Below are 17790 nucleotides of genomic sequence, written 5' to 3' on the forward strand. Positions count from 1 at the left end.
TCAGTGTTTGCTTCGGAATACAAATAAATCAGTTATTCTTCCACTTAATGCAGCAGTTTCACTTCACAATGATGTCCTTTGTTGACCCTCACACAGTTCTCTTCAATTCCTACCTTTGTGTTTCACGGTGTAATTAAAAAAAAAAAAAAAAAAAAGGATACTAGGCCTACTGTGAATAAAGTGGCACCAAAAAAAAAAAAAAAAAAACTTTTGAAAATAACTGTTAATCATCTGGACAAGCGAGGAGGCGACAAGTTGAGTTTACTCCCAGAGACAATATATACAACGCCAATACTAACAGTTTTGGTAAACCTTGAAATCCCTAGTTGTGTAAATTCGCCTGCTTTCCAATAATTAACTGGACAAGCCAGTGGCACGGCAGCAAATCGGCTACTCGCTAATCGGAGGTTACTTTCAAAGATGCTAAATATGGTAATCACCGTAATTATCATATAAGCCGCTAATACCAACCGTTTCGGTAACCCACGAGCCATTTAATCGCTAGTGTAAGTCGTCTGCTTTCCAAACAACGAATGTAAGCGCTGCTTCCCTTTGTCGTATCCTCCAGCGAGAGTATGACATCAACGTCGCAAAAGTCTGACATCTTTCCCATATACCTCCTCGGCGTTTGGGTTTTTCCACTCAGTGGCTGCACAAATTGGCAGGGGGGGGGGGGTTCATTTTTATCGTTTAGAGGCCGGAATGTGGGACATTTTAGTGTCCAGAAGCACATCTCAGTGTTCCTCATTATTGTGTTTAGATTCGCAACAGACAAGTTCCCCTCAGGGACGGCAAAGCAGTGAGGTCCTTCTCTTCCCACAGCTGCCCCAGCGGCCACTCGGCTGTCAATCATTTCCACATCACATAATGCCCGCTGGCATCACACACAGGCGCATGGTTGTGAAGGTGTTTTTGAGGTTTTGCTTTTTTTCCCTCCCTTTTTCATATTTACTCAGCCTCCCCACCCTAGAGCTGCCTCCAACGCTCTAAAGCTACAACCTCAACATGAACTGCCTTTAACGACTTATAAGGAACATTTTGCACTTTTGTCCACAATGTTTTAGGGTGACTTAACCTGGTTCCATTTTGCAAAACTTCTTCAAAGCTTTAACAGGATATATGCAGGAGCTTGCTTTCTTACACTGATTATAAAACTACACACTAATGGCCAATACAACCATAATTACCAATGAATATGATGTTTATGTGACAAACAATAACGATTGCACCAAATGGCACACTTAAATTCATGTGAACTTTATCAGATACATTTCTATTTAATACCGTTCATTACCTTCAAAGGGACTTGATGTTAGGATTTATCTTTTAACACTTTAAATAATAAACCATCATCATTTACAGGTAATATTTACAGTAAGTCTTGAATTGTTTATTGCCAATATAAGTGCATATAAAAAGTTATAGAAGTAACTATTTTGATTAAAAATAAGATTTTAATTTTTTTTTGTTCTATGGAAGAAAAAAAAATGACCATTTTCCTTTTTGGCATATACCAAAACCTGAGCTTTTGTAAAACAGTTTTTCAGCATTTATGTTTACATGGGCAAAGGATATTTTTCTGCTTTGTCCCCTTTGTGCGTCGTCTCATTGAAAGGTATATTGTATACGCTAGCTCATAGATTTTATTTTATTTAACAGAAGAACATGTTATCTTAATGCTCGCTATAGAATCTACATGATCTATTCTGACTGGTAAAATCGCATTGGACAGTGTGCAAATGTATTTTCCCAAGGTCATTAATTTGACTAAATTGCTGGGGTTTTTGTTTTTTTTGTAATAAGATACAGGTTTTTGTTTTTTTTAATAGCCGCGTTGACTTGAGAGCTGGTACATTTTTGGGTTCCATACATTAGCGCGCTAAACGTGTCAATTAATATCATGTGTTTCTTTCCACACACACGCGCACAAAATCGAGGCTGAAACCACCATGGCGCGCTCCATCATTACGCCAATAAGACTTCACATTAATCTCTGTGCACTGACGACTATTAGCGCTGCACCGCAGAGGCTCCCGGGGCAGAAATAGTAGCCGTTTGGCTGGCTACGATTGCGGATGGCACCTTGCGAGGGACGCTTACAGAGTGTCGGCGTACAAATTGCCTAGTGGCCGGCACATGCCCGCACGCACAAAACCAGAGCGAGTTTAGCCAAGACTTATTAAAACGTGTTTTTTCTGCTCATACATCAACTGGTCTGGACCATAACGACCCGCGAGACGGTTTTGCCGCTAATTAAATGTAACATAAGATCTTTTGAGTAAAACCATTTGGAGCGTTGGGATTATAAATCTTTGCTGGTTTTTTTTTCTTCTTTTACGCTGACAAGCAGAAAAAAAAGTGACAACTATAGTTTGTGTTCATTTGTTAGCTGGTGGGATTACGGCCAAAAAACTATTATCATGACACTTTGACATTTGAGTCAGCCGTCACAAAATTTCCTTCTAATGGCACACAATGAACTGGCCCCTTTTGAACCCGCGTCGAACTAGGACTGAGATTTCACCAAACTTTGTGCATTGGCAACACACAGGCAAAGGAAGTTTCAAATTTTGGTATGGATCCCAATAAAGGTGAGGACACAGGAAACAATTCTGCGGTTGAGGTCGTTTCCATCAAAAAAGTACAGTTGGCTTTACTAAAAGTACATTGACATGGTAAAGAGGTTCAAAATACTCTAACCCTAATGCTTCCGTTCAGCAGTAGTGTACATTTCTCAAGGTAAAGGGACCCAAAATATCTCGAACTAGGCTGTCCACATTGCAGTATCATCAAACCAGGGTTTGGGTCGCCTTTGTATTATGGCAATCTGGAATGCTATGTGGCACAGTGCTGCCTCACACAGATCAGTCTCGGTACTACGACAGACACCGGTATCCGTGTGGTGTACTTTTGGTCATTTGGAGTGGACAACACACACACACACACACACACACACACACACACACAAAGAGCAGTAGGAACATCTAGTAAATGAAGAGTTTTTTCCTTGTTATCGTATTTTCTCACATTGCAAATTGGATTAGATTGGTATGTGCGTAACCACTTTTCGTCATCTTCCATGAACCAGCATGTAGCATGCTATTGCACCAACAACTGGACAAACAAAAATGGAGGCGGTCGACAATTCTTTTTGTTAACGGTTTGGCCTCTTTGGAGGTTGGTGCTCTTCTGGTTACAGTTTAAATAAAGTGTTGCGCATCAATCCCACGAGAACGAGAGCTCCAAAAGTGTCGAAAGCAGGAAGGGAGAAAAAGGGTGGTTTGAAGAGGAGGGGGTTGCCGAGCCCCTTGTGTGTCTGGACAGGAAATGGGCCGCTTTAAACTTTGACCCCAGTCCACTAGGCAGCTTTTTTGTCTGCGTCTTGCAACAGGTTCTTATGGGCTTGATGGACAGATGGTCGTCATAGAGAGCCGTGCAGGTGCTCTGCCCCCAGGTGAAGATGGCGGGTGAAGTCCCACCGGGGGGGGGGCGGAAAGCTTGGAACGGTGGGTACCAATGGCGGGAAAAGGCAGCCAGGTAACGAACTTTCCGGGGAGCGTCCACTTTGATGGCCTGGGATCGGTTCTTGGCCGGAACAAAGCCACGAGGGTTGTCTGCGTCGCCGCTGGACCGCAATAAAAGAATATTGCCTCAGCGACCTTCCCGGAACACCGACTCGGATATTGTTCCCTTGAAAACGATTTATTCTCTTTTCAACATTCTCGGACCGAACCGCAAACGGCGAGCGGGAGGAGGAGGAGGCCGAGGAGAGCGGGAATGCGGCGTGTAGGCCCCACACCCCTTCGAGCGGCGGGGGCCAGGTCTCACTGCTGGGGACTCTCCCCTGAAGGCAAGTTGGCTGCAAGCGGGTAATAATAAACGCTCCGAGTTTTGGATTTCTGCCAGCGAGTCCGCCTTTGTGAAGTTACCTAAACGGCAATAGTACAACTAAAGCAATCCGAACTAATTGTGTTTCATGCATTGTTTTTGTTTGTGTGTGGAAATGGCAACTGGAAACAGATTCAGCCAAGTTATTTGCATCTTACTCATGACATGCCCACCAAATTTCATGTTGCCAAGCAAAACTGGCATTGGGTGCTGAATTCAGTTTTTGAAAGAGTGATTGGTATTGACCCTCTAAGGTAGAGTTTGCAGTTATATAAAAAACACTTTTTGTTTCTGGAAATTGAACCTAAAGTGGCCGCTTCAAACCAAAACGGCCAACTTACAGAGTGTTTTGGGGCCTGTGTTCTTGACGCATTTCTATTTTTTTTATGCCCACTCATGACAGACATGCCGACCAAGCTTTATGTTGCTAAGTGAAACTGGCATCGGGAGCTGAATTTTAAAGAGACTCCATTTTTGAAGTACCACTGAAAAGGAACCCTTACACTACATGGCTGCTTTAAACCAACATGACTAACTTTTTAATGACCTTTAGGGCACGGGTAATTGAGACTTTTTTTTTGTGGGTCTACCCATGTCTACCGTATTTCATGTTGCCAAGTGAGAGTGGCTATGGGGGCAACTTCAAAAACACGGACACCAAACTAATGTAAATCTACACCATGGTGCACAAAGCTACAAGTTTTGAGCACAGCAAATTCTTCTACAATGGTGATTTATGCCAGTTATTGAAACGTGAACAAATGAATCAAGGGCCTGAACAACACACACACACACGCACGCGCACACAACTAGAGTTTGGCCCACCCTAAATAAATCCATTCCAAAAGTCTAATCCCAGGCCTCGCCGTGTTTGTTTTTGTGTTTACGGAAGAATGTCAGCCGTCCGAGGATGCGGCACGGAGAAAGGTCAAACCGCTGGACCCCCGGAAAGACTCGGCAAACATGATTAAATTCTAATTTGTTATCGAAAGGGATGCCATTTAGGTTTGCGCTGGTAACGCAGGCTTCCCTCGGGGCTTGAATCCATGCAAGTGTTCAACACAAGCATTGTGGTACGACGCAACATGTGCTGGCGGTGGGCGACGTATCGTTTGTATGCATGTTTAAATCGGCTCACACAGAATTTACATTCTCAAGAGTCCGGAAATATTTGTTGCATTAATTTAGCAGATTTTGCTGACAGAATTGTTTATTTTTGAAATGATAGTATTTGATATTTATTTCTCATTAAACAGTTGGGGCGGCACGGTGGCCGACTGGTTAGAGCGTCAGCCTCACAGTTCTGAGGTGCGGGGTTCAATCCCCGTCCCCGCCTGTGTGGAGTTTGCATGTTCTCCCCGTGCCTGCGTGGGTTTTCTCCGGGCACTCCGGTTTCCTCCCACATCCCAAAAACATGCATTAATTGGAGACTCTAAATTGCCCGTAGGCATGACTGTGAGTGTGAATGGTTGTTAGTTTCTATGTGCCCTGCGATTGGCTGGCAACCAGTTCAGGGTGTACCCCGCCTTCTGCCCGATGACAGCTGGGATAGGCTCCAGCACGCCCGCGACCCTAGTGAGGAGAAGCGGCTCAGAAAATGGATGGATGGATTAAACAGTTGGTTCATACAACGCAATAAGATTTTTTTTTTTTTTTTTTTTTTAATATATTTTTTGAAGGGCAGTAAAAATGGAAAAGAAAAAAAAAAAAGACTTAAATATTGTGGTTGCACAAGTCTGCACACCCTCTTATAACTGGGATGTGGCTGTGTTCAAAATGAACCAATCACATTCAAACTCAGGTTAAATGGGATTCAGCACGCAGCTGCCGCCATTTAAAGTGTCTAATAAATTTCAGATATTGTAGTCAGCTTTTTCTAACATTTTTGCCTTTTAGCAGAAGCCTAAAGGTTTTGTGCTAACACTGATTGCTTTTTCAAAGATCGCAATCAACCAATCAAACTAAAATAAAAGGTAATCCTCACCTATCTATATTGTCTTTTTCACATCCCATTGTCATCGATTGAGTCTGGGAAAATTTTTATAAAAAAAATCCTAAACCTGACAAAGCAAGGAGTAGAAAGTAACGATATCACATTTTCAAATGTATGGAGCAAAAGTAAAAAGTCAACAGAAAAAGGGATACTCAAGTACAAATACTTGAAAAATCAAGTATTTACACTTCGCTAGTATCACTATACTTCGCACAGTTGTAATCCTTTTTTCTTTACCGCTATGCATGTTGAAGCTTTGTTTTGAAATGTGGCTTAACACTGGATAATTGGCACACATCTACACTGACAGCGATGTAAACATGGGAGGCCGAGATCTTTATCGGCGAGGATGGAGACAACAAAGCCTAGCGCTGAAAGGTTGTTAATCTGTGATGGATCTTTGGCTCTCCGACACAGCGGTGATGGTGTCGGTCGGGAATGCTGCCGCCCGCCTACCTGCCTGCCTGCCTGCCTGCATGAGGGGAACATGTGTTGCGCGTGTGCGCTATGTGGTCCGTGCACTCATTAGTGCGAGCTGCAGTGCAGACTAGCTCCAGTTACAGTAGTAAACAACACCTTTGAAGTTTTAGTGGAGGCCCGAAAAGCCCAGCAGGCCAGAGCGGCACAAAAGAGGTGGGAATTATCGAGGAAAAGGAGCGGGGACAACGGGGGTCACGTGACCAAGAGGTCGTTAAAGCAAATGATGCACAACATATGCACCTGTCCACTTAGGACAAACGTATGGAATATTTTTTTGGTTTGTTGAAGTAGAAATGACTCCTAATTCTGGTGTCGGTCTATAACAGGGGTGGGCAAAGTATGGCAAGCGGGCCACGTACATGTGATTCCCCCCCCCCCCCAAAAAAGATGTTCTTGATTTATATGCTATATTAAATATATTGACCTTGCAGTGACACTAAAGTAAAGCGCCCCTAAGGTGAAATGGAAGAGGAAAAAAAACAACTTTGCATTCCCTCACAATAAACATTGCAAACATAAACATTGCAAAACAACCTTTTTTTTTCCGATGTCAAAAATTAGAAAAATGAGAAATGTTTAATTTATATCCTCTTGTTTGTTTAATTCATTGGTTTTACTTCTGGTATTTTCCAATCTTTACTGAACCAATTATTTAAAAATACAATGTTGCCCCACATATTCGCAATTTGCTACTTGCAAATTTATCTGGGCTGTTTTTTTTTTGTTTTTTTTTTGCTCAGTCCAAAGACGTTTGGCGCCATCTTGTGGCTTTTTAGTGCCAAGGAACTATGTTGACCTGAGAGGAGGAACTTCATTCAGAAGCCACGCCCTGTTTCATTGAGTGTAAAAGAAGTGTTCTGACGCCATCTTGTTGCATGTAAAGGTAATTATAATCATTTGGCAGCCCAGCAGCCAGGTTGGGGGGGGGCGAGACATCAATTACCCACAGATTTTCACTATTCGCAGCAGGACTCTGTTAAAATGGTTAGAGTTAATTGGTGAAAACGGGTCCAAATTATTCTCAATTTAATATTTTTTTCACAAATCTATGCTTCTGGTCAGTCTCCACGTAGGTCTGTTATTTTTACAAATTATTGTCCAATCTTAAGTGTTGTAAATGGCTTGCTCTATTTGACGATGCAACGTTAAAGGCTCAACCAATATGTTTTTTTTTTTTTGGGTGTCCTGAAAAGTGATGGTTTTGGAGATGCACGGATTCCGCCCGACTCAGTGATAAACAAAAAGGTAACAATGATACGCGGGTCACCTTTTGACAATGCCAACAAGGGTTTCAAAAATATCCATTTTCAATGACCTAAAACATGTAGGCATCAAAAATGCATTACCATTTTGGACATAGTTTAGCCCCAACACCTGTGTGTGTATTCAAAAAAATAAAATAAAAAAATGCGGTCCTTTAAGCGGTTGCACGTTCATGTGGGCGGGTGTCCGTGTTGGCGAATCGGCGGGCGGGCATTGCAATAAACAGATGTGGAGTCTTTATGAGGTCTTTACAACAGGTTCAGCTGTGCCCTGATGTTTATGTACGTGCTCTGTGTGTGTCTGTGTGTGTGTGTGTGAGAGAGAGAGACTGTGAGCGAGAGAGAGAGAGAGAGAGAACATCATGGAAACCTCTCATTAGTGAAGCATAAAGGGAGCATGGGTAGAAAACGGTTGTGAATCAATTCCCTGAGAATAGTCTTACATATATTTCATATTCTGCCACAATGGTCGACTTCCAAGTTGGAAAAAAAGCAGTGGAAATAATGGAAATAAAATAATTTGTTCCAGGGTCAAACCGGCACCATCATATCAGTAAAAGAATAATAAAAAAAAGAGATATAAAAAATTAAATGGTTACAGAAACACATTCCCATTCTTAACAGTCATTAACCACCGTATAATAAAACAAAAGAAAAGTAAAACTACTCACCCCTTAACTGCCTCGTAACGGAGAGGGAACTGAAAGGTGTGTGCGGTGCAATAGTGTCACCTAGTGGCGTTTTATAGGTATTGCTGCAATTGTGTTGCATACCCTGTGAGTCAGTTCTGAGGACCGGGGTTCAACTTCCACTCCCTGCTCTGCAGTTATCATCGCACGTGTTTCTCTTTGCCATCGCGGAAGCCTTGTGTGGCAGCATGACAAAAAATGCCAAAGAAAAAGCAAAAGGTTCGTGCAGTCATTCCAGACGCTCATGTACCACTTTGAAAATGAACCGCCCAACCTCCAAAGCAGCAGGAGGCAGCAGAGCAAAAGGTGTTCGCCTCCAAACACTTTTTTCTGATGAGTTTTTAAATTAATAACAGCACTGTGTTGTGTAAAACTATGTAACGTGTACAGGAGAACCTTAATTGCACCTTCAATATCATTCAAATCGTACTTTCATTGCATTTTTTTTTCCACTTCAGTTAAGAGACATATCTGAAGTGCAATCGTAACTCAAAATTTTGCAAGACGACGACATGCTTGTAAGTTGGGGCACTCGTAAGTCAAGTCAAGTCTATGTACTGTATGATATGTCACAACTGTACTTATATCTGTCTTGTTCAAAGAAATGGCTCGGTAGCGAACTTAGAGACAAAATGTCGCTAGCTTGTTTTTCACTTGCTTTAATTGTATTTTATTAATCTCGCAAGGGAACACTCGCACACACAAGTAAGTATTTTTATTTGCCCAGTTTAAAACCTAAAAGGTACGCGAGCCATTTTATGGCGCAAATCACATGAGGATACAGGAAAATTAAAGTTGACTTTTCTTCCCCTTTCACAATAACGTCGAGCGCAAAATGACTTGCGGACACATTGACTCCGTGTGGGTTTTAAGCACCTTTGCTCGTAAATTTGTGGAAAAACAAATAAGAAGCAGAGTCAAAACAAAGGATTTACGGTGTGGGAGGGGGGCTTGGGGATTTTAGACAATATGAAAATAAAAAGACGCAATAAAGCTGCGCTGGGCTTGATTGTGGTCGTCACAGGGATGTGGCTGCCCTCCAACATGGCCGACTTTATTGCTACATCTGAAAAAGCAAGCAAGCGAGAGAGCGCGGCGGGGACGTCAACAGATTCAGAGATCATTAGAGGCAAATCTTTTTCCTGACGTGGCCGCGGTCTCCAGCTGAGGGGGAAAGGGGGGGGGAAAAAAAAAAAAAAAAAAAGACCCTAACCCCCTTTCAGGCCAACAGCCAAGGTGGTTTCAGTTTACCAAGCTTTTTATCGACACCTTTTTTTTTTCCCTTTTTCTTCTTTGGCTTTGCATAAATCCTTACGTCACATGGCAGGGCCGACTATCGAAGTGAGTTTTATAAACATCAGGAGGGAAGCAGGAATTTGTGATTTTTTTTTTTTTTAAAGGGTGAAACAGAATCAATCACACAAATAGTTTAGCGCCATTTGCATTCACTGTAACACTTTCGCCTCACTAAAACATACTGGCAACATTTGCGTCTCGTGGCAGAATCGTTTCGCAAGACATCTGCATTTACAGTGCATCCAGAAAGTATTCACGGTGCAAATGACATGTACTACTCTGAGGCAATCATATCCATGTCACAAAGCTTTGTTAACAAACCTCTTGTAAAGCAGGGAAACAAGTCCTGACCTGAATCTCAAGACCATGTCCGTGACAGGTCAAAGCTACAGAAAGAAGAAACAGAGCTGAAGTCTTGACAGTTGTATGTGTCACTGTGCCCCCCACACACACAGACACACAAACTTTGCATGCCACTAGTTAAGAAAGGTAAGGGAACTCACCTTTAATTTCAGCATCGTCTTTAAAGACACCATTAATGCTAGTTGACTTCTTTTTACACTTGTCAGTTAATTTAAAAAGATTTTTAAGGGTGACAAGCCAATGTTGCATTACACCTTATCATGTGTTTAGCTTATTTTTGCACTATAAACTGGTGCCACTGGAACAGATTATTTTTACATCCATGACTTCCTGCGGGGGAAAAAACTAAACAAAAATCCAACCTGTTGACCCTTTTAGAAGTTGCACTGTGATTAAAATCCGACAGTTTATGTACAGTATACCACTATCCCCCTAGTGTGTGAAAAACAGCCTTTTTGCGGGAGTCTTCGTCCTTTTTGGCCAGCGCCGCGCATCAGAGGTTTGGGTTTCATGGATCAGAGCAGGGGAGCGTTGAAACTGGAGACAACGACAACAAACACGGCCTCCGTATTTTTAGGTTGCCAGTATAAAATCCACTTTTCGCAGTTTGATGCGCGGGCGAAGCCAAACAAACTGTGGCCTTCAGATGACGAGAAAAAAAAAAAAAACAGGACCGGCATCCACAATCGGGATGGGATCACGCACACATTCATGAATGCATACACATATGACAATGATGTACTCCATGTTTACATTTACACAACCAAGTTGAAAATTGGAATATTTCATTTTAAAGAACATAACAGTTTTAAAGTGAGCAATTATGTGGATAAAGATATGACAGGGTAGTACTAGGGGGGGAAAGGACTTACAAAAAAAGAAAAGAAAAGAAAGAAAGAAAAGACAACACACACTGAATCCGAATATTTCATATGTAAGAAGATGAGTTTTAAAGTGAGGAATTATGTGGCTAAAGATACTACAGGCAGGCACTACTAGGGGGAAAAAGTTGACTTACAAAAACAATTTTTAAAAAAATATGTTTTTAGGCCACAAACTATGATCGGAAATTACAAAAGCAGACAAGCAAAATGCATGAAAGTATGCGCTTGTTTTGTGCACCATTTGTGTTACTTTGCCTCCTCCTATCGAATAAAAGAGGGCACTGCCTTAACACAGAGGAAATAATGTATTTTGGGAAGACTTTATAGTAGATAATGCATATATAAATATGAATACGCGGAAACTCAGACTTTATGTAGCTGTATATATTTATATATTTACAGTTCTCCTGCTTTAATTACTAGCACAACAACTAATTAAGTACTAAAGTTGACTAACATTTGGAGGGAAAATTTGTATTTGAATAAAAAACAATTTTAATTTAAGTACTTAACGCAAACCCATTCCGTTAGTTAGAAGAGACACCTGCACCAAATGTAGCTGAGGAATAAATAAAAAATACCCCCCAAAAAATGTGAGTGCGTTACCGAGGAAGACGTTGTTATGGCGCCATACGTCCATCTTGGAACGACGTCATCCCAAAGCTCTCTCAGCCATTCGTTAATATTCCATGAAAAGACAAATCAATTAGAACAAAAATAACTTAATAAAAAGTGGCCTCCCGTGAGGTTCGTGTTGAATTTCCCTCAAAACAGCATCTCTCCGTGGTCTTTGCGATAATTTAACGGCAATGGTGTCCCCTTCAAAGTACGTCGTAAATTAAACAAGGGGAAGGTGACAGGTGTGCTGATTGGGGGTTTAAATAGTTAATCCAATCAGATTTTAGTAATGTGTTGCTGTGTAAGATAAATGGCGACGCTAAGGTTGACTGGAAGAGGTTTTAGCCAATCAAGTTTTGATCTGTTGCTGGAATAAGTCAGCGTGTCGGCCATATTGAATGTGTCAACTCATGCCCTCCACTTATGCGCGACAATGGACTGATTTCATAAAGCGAAAACCGACAACGTACACAAAGTTAATACCTCTTTTGCCAGATTGAAATATATATGTTAAATATTAAATCTGTCTTTAACTACCAGATCCTGAGATGTAAATGTGACGTGTGGGTTTTCGGAGTAGCACTACTTACATTTAACAGATTATGATGAACGGTTTTGATATTCAGTGTTCAATTTAACTACCAGTTATGGCAATCACTCGAGAGGAGCTAGTCGATAATCTTTTACGTTTTCCAATTGCTTTCTCAGTTCCTTATCTTTGGTAAACTTACATAGCATGAACAAATTTTAGCCAATCAGCTAACAACAATCAGATAAATAAATTTTGAAAGACTAATAATTAATAGGAATAATAGGAAATAAATTTGTCTGGAGGCTGGTTTTATTGCAGGGATGCACAGTATTATGCATACACGGGACTCTGTGGTATCAGCCATAACAGCAATGTTCACAAAATGTTATGATGGCCTAATACCGTACATTGAAATGTCATTGGTTATTCTTAATCCCATGAGCTCTATCTCTGAGCGTAAAACGGTTGCTACATCCCATCGCTCTACTTTGACACATCAAAACAGCAGTGATGTTTACATATAATTCCGTGTCAAGGCGCGGTCAATTTATATTAGATGTCTATGGTTAACAACCATGGAAAAGCAATATAGCTCATGATGCATTGCACTGATACAGAAAAATTATTTTCCATTTCCGCGGTATTGTTTGATTTTCGACACAAGACTAATTCATGAGCTGTGGCGCTAAAATGTATTTAATATAGGACAGCTCACCATGACGTCACATGTACTTTTGGCTGGCAAGAGTGGAAATTCCAACATAGTTAACATTGAGCGAATGGCTAATTAAGTCAGGAAATGAAAAATAAATGAAATGACTTTACATTGGTCATGGTAGATGTCATGGTTATGAAAGGAAGTAATAAGAAGTGTATACAGAAACACAACTGTTTTATTTCATTAAAATATTGTGTGTATCAACTAACAAGACAGCAGTACTTTGCCTACACACACAAACGTATACGTACATTCTAGCTTGAGGCTTCTTCTTTTCATGTTGATTTCATTATTAATATATTCATATAAAAAAGTATCCAAACTAACAAAGACGTGTGAAACAGAAGCCTCTCCCTTCATGCTGCGCCCTCTTGGACAACTGGAAATGCTCACATAACACACACACACACACACGTCCACACACTTAATTCCCCACTGTTCCATGTCTTTAAGGCCCCTTTTAGATCATTTCAAATGTGTTAGGACGGTTGCAAAGGTGGGCTCAAATATAAATATGACTCATTCATAACATTTAGGCAGAAACAGCAGGAGGGGTTCGGGGTAAGTCTCACTGCAAAAAAAAAACAAAAAAACATATATATATATATGGACATATTCTTAAGCAGCAATGAGTTGATTGCTTAATAATCAGCCTAAAGTAGCATGGGAATTAATGTAAGGTCGGCGACACATTTGAGGGAAACAGAATTTCTAATCAGCTGTACAGTGGAACCTCCAAAGTCAGCAATTTTTCTCTTTTAATCTTCCACAAACATTCACATAATTTTGTTTGCCTCCAGCCATGCAATTTTTTTTCTCAGATTTTTATTTGGAAAGTATTTGCACTTGCATTTTTGAGGTTTTGCCTTTGTCAAAACAGTTTTGAGAAAATGTTTCCCCCCAGATGTTTTAAGATTTTTCTTTTGAAAATGTTAGGACATTTTGTGAGCTTTTTCGTTTTGTTTGAAAATATTTAAATTCTTTATGAAAAAGGAAACAAAAAAAAGAAAACCAAGTATTTTAATTCTATGCTATGCTAGTTTACAAAAGCACGACTTTTCCGACCTCTCTTGCGACTGTTGTTCAAAAATGCAAGTCTTTGTAAACTGACAACTGTCTTATGAATTTGACACACCAGTGTTGTTAACAACCCTGCCAAATTTGAATTACAAAAATATCAGCTATTATATAAAATGAGGCTTCAACATGGTGAAGAAAAAAAAAAAATGCATCTGCACTTTAAGGCTGTGGGCGTGTCCGCTGAATGTGCTGAAACCACATCTATTGGAACTGTTAATCAGATACTACTACAACAACCTGGAAAAATGAATGCTACTTCAGTGGGGAAAGCTTTTCATATTGAATTTGGCCATATAAACCAGCCCTAGTTTCAAATGTGGAAATAGAAAAATTGGAAATTTGGAGGTTCCACTTTGTATCATGTAATGTGACATTTTGGGCCACAACATGCATCAATCAACACACTCTCAGGACCTGTCAATCAAAACATCAGAAGTACACATTAACACTGTACGAGTGGGTCCGAAACATCATGAACCTGACACACAGTTGACAAATCATGTATGGCGTTAATGTGGGAGCAACGGAAGAGGAGGATGGACATTTTTGTTCGGTGAGAATCCAGCCTCGCCTGGTCCCGAAAGCTAAACGACCCGTTAAAAAGGTCCTGACAGGATTCATCAAGGCACACCAGCACTGACCGCGAATATGACACGTGCCAATTTGACCCAATTTGCTTTTAAACTGTGTGTATGCGTGTATGCTCCACAAAAGGGCATCGCGAAGAAGCTGTGGATAAGTGCATGTGGCTATAGCGTTGGCTACGTGATATGAGTCACAAGATCTAATAAATACACAACTTTTGTCTCTCTCTCTCGCACACACACACACACACGCACGCACGCGTCAAACACATAAAGGCACATTGCTAATGCAGTTAGGACGTACACATCTCTTCCGTCCATGTTAACGCGCAATAAAACACAATATAACCCTTCTGACCAACATTTTGGTTTTGAAGCACACGCATCCATGTTGCTCTTGTCTCATAGAAAGCATGTACTGTATATACACATTTTGTGAGCTTTTTCTGGATAAACTTCTCCAAATTTGGTGACTCACCTTTTATCACCCCCAAAATACTCTACTGAGAAAAAGTTGTTTTTTTAAATCCCCAAATTTTTTAAATAGAAAAAAAAATATTTATATATATATATATATATATATATAATTCATTGGACAGGGACACATACGTCTTGTTGTCCATTGAAAAACATGCATCTCATCTTCTTTCCATGATAAAACAGAAATCACAAAATGTCATGATTAAAACAATTTGGGAGGAGTGGGGATAAAACTTGAAATCACCAAATTTGGAAATACCTCCTTTTCATTGGACAGCGACAACGCACGCACACACACACACGCGCGCACACACACGCACACACTCATATTGTCGGGATAAAAAAATATTAAAAATGGGATTATCATTGGCTAGACATGATCCTCACACACACACACATTTCCATATTGTTGTTGTCCACTGTAAAGCATTGTATGGCCAAAGGGTTTTCTTTGTATCGTAATAAAAATCATAACATTTTTGGTAAAAAAGCTGGGAAAAAAAATGTGTGGTTTAGAATTTTTGGGCATAAATATATGGAGCTTCATGCTTTTCATTGGACAGCAACACATAAGACTTCCAGCAGAGGGCAAAGCATCACGTACAAATGTTAGAAAAAAAAAAAAAAAAAAAAAAAGTAGAGGGCAAAGGGTGTATAAAAACAAAGTTTGGGGATAGGGGAAACGTTCTGGACTCAAGTGGGCGTCTTTGACCCCGCCCACCCAACGGAGACGGTACAGTTCAATAAAGCAAGCGCTCCTCCTGCGGCTTTTCTTTCAAGTACAGTATTAAGAGAAGGGGGGGGGGGTCCAACATGGACCAATATTGGAGGAGGAGGAAGGTAGGGGGGGCACAGTTTGGATTAGCAGCAGCTGGGTGAACGAGCGTGTGCAGCCCCTTGCACACGGCGTTTCTGCAAAATTGCCGCATGAGAAACAGAACTTTTCATGAAGAAAATAAAAATCGGAACAGTTTGAGTTTTTTCTATCCAAACAACATTTTCAGAAAAAAAAGGTTTTCGCCAAATTGTTTGATTTTTCTTTTTACCAAACACTTAAATCTTTATCCACAAATTTTCTGATTTTATTCTCTTCTAATTTTTTTCTTTTTATGCTTCTTATTTTAATTTATAAAATAAAGAGTAATTAATAATAGTAATATTACTACTAGTAATAATAATAATAATAATAATAATACTAGTACTTTTACACACACACAAAAAAATTATTTTTCAACTTCTTTCATTTATAAAACAAAAAATTTGACATTTTGGGGTAGAAAAAAACTAAACCAAGAAATGTTTATCACCCCAAAAAAATTCTCTTATTTTGTTCCTTTTTTATACAAAATATTTAAAATTGTGTAAATTTTTATTCCAAACATTTTCATAAAGTTTTGCTTTTCTCCAGTTTTTTAATCTATAAAATATAAAAATACATATTTTTGATATTTTTGATGAACAGTTAACTTGCCAAATTATCTTCATCCATAGCTTTGCAGATTTTATTTTTTCTTCAAACTTTTTTTAATAATTGTAATTTGAATATTTTTAACAGTAAAGACAAATTGAAAATTAGTCCTTTTTTCATTTGCAAAACAAAAAAATGAAAATGACTTTGGGGAAGATTTTATCCTAATTTTTTTCTTCAATTATTGAAAATGTATCTATTTTGAATCCCAAAACATTTCAGAAAATAACATTTTTTGGGCTTTGAAAACAATACCAATAAAATAAGAAATGTTTTGATAAAAAGAAAAATCTTAAATTTGGAGTCATTTTATCCCACAAGATGTTTTTTGTTTTTGTTTTTAAAGAAAAATACATCCAAATGTATAATTCTTTTTCAGAAAAAAAACCCAAATGTATTTCTGAAATGTTTGGGATAAAAGAAAACCCCCAAATTTTGAGTCTTTTCAGAAAATTGTATTTTTTGCCAAAGCTTTATCAACTCCCAATCCCGCATCGGTATCGTTCACACAGAAAACCGAGCAGCAAACACTTTGATGGGCAGCGTGAAAAGGGCTTTTTTGTGTGTGTGTGTGTGTGCTAGCCGGGCTACCAGCCAATCAGGTTGGCCTTGGCCTTCTCTGTCAGCTTGCGTACTCGTCCTTTGGAGGAGGTTCCGAAGGTGATGGAGGAGTCCTCAAAGAGCAGCTGCCTCTGCTCCTCCTCAGAGTCGTCCTCCACGTACCAGGCTGAGCGTCGCCCCTGGTTACGGGTGCGCATGGAGCCCCCCGCCCCGTTCTCGCCCTCCTCCTCGTCCTCCTCCTCCTCCTGGTGGTCCGCCGGCCCATCCTTCCGAGCGCCTCCTTGCGTCCGTGGCGTGGACGTGACATCGTCGTGCGCTCGCCGGCTGCTCCTCCTCAGCGGCGAAGGTTCGGGGGTCTCCAAGGAAGTAGGAGGAGGAGGAGGGGGAGGCGGTGTTACCTCCTCAGTTCTGAGGGACCGCGGCCGGCCCCTCTTCCTCGGCGTGCCAGAGTCCGACGTCACCGCCGCGCCGCCCTCGTCGCCTGTGGATTGGTCGAGCTCTTCGTCAAGGGCGGGGCTAGCGAGATCCGCTTTGCTCTTCCTGCCGCGTTTCTTGCCCGGGGGGCGACCGCGCCTCCTGGACGGGCTGGCCGGAGTCGCGGGGTCCGGCGGAGGGCTCGCCGGCAGGTCCGCTCGGGATTTACGGCCCCGCCTTCCCGCTCCGGCGGTCACGTGACTGCCGTGGCCGTTCAGGTGGGCTGTGCTCTGGGAAGGGGGACTTTCAGGAGACCCTGGGAGGGGATGTGACACGCAGAAAGTGTGTTTAAGACAATCACACACTCAAATACACATGATCGTCATCCAATGAAAAGCAACTACAGTTGTAACTTGACTGAAGAGTTTAATTTGCTCCATAGTGGCCATAAAGAAAAACAAATGTTGCTTTTCATTGGTA

At 40.8% G+C, this 17790-nt stretch overlaps 1 protein-coding gene and 1 long non-coding RNA gene across 2 annotated transcripts in view; both read right to left on the reverse strand.

The window, feature by feature from the left end:
- Positions 1 to 11703, reverse strand: part of LOC133468589 (uncharacterized) — a 56315-nt gene extending 44612 nt beyond the window's left edge. Inside the window, exon 1 of the long non-coding RNA XR_009785530.1 lies at positions 11462 to 11703. This is a non-coding gene — a long non-coding RNA (uncharacterized LOC133468589). The remainder of the gene's footprint in view (positions 1 to 11461) is intronic.
- A 1177-nt stretch (positions 11704 to 12880) lies between these two features.
- Positions 12881 to 17790, reverse strand: part of phip (pleckstrin homology domain interacting protein) — a 31740-nt gene continuing 26830 nt past the window's right edge. The window contains exon 40 of the mRNA XM_061753474.1: positions 12881 to 17626. Coding sequence (XP_061609458.1) covers positions 16923 to 17626 — 704 coding nt within the window. The 3' untranslated portion in view covers positions 12881 to 16922. The remainder of the gene's footprint in view (positions 17627 to 17790) is intronic.

The sequence above is a fragment of the Phyllopteryx taeniolatus genome, chromosome 18 (assembly GCF_024500385.1).
Source record: "Phyllopteryx taeniolatus isolate TA_2022b chromosome 18, UOR_Ptae_1.2, whole genome shotgun sequence".
NCBI lineage: Eukaryota > Metazoa > Chordata > Actinopteri > Syngnathiformes > Syngnathidae > Phyllopteryx > Phyllopteryx taeniolatus.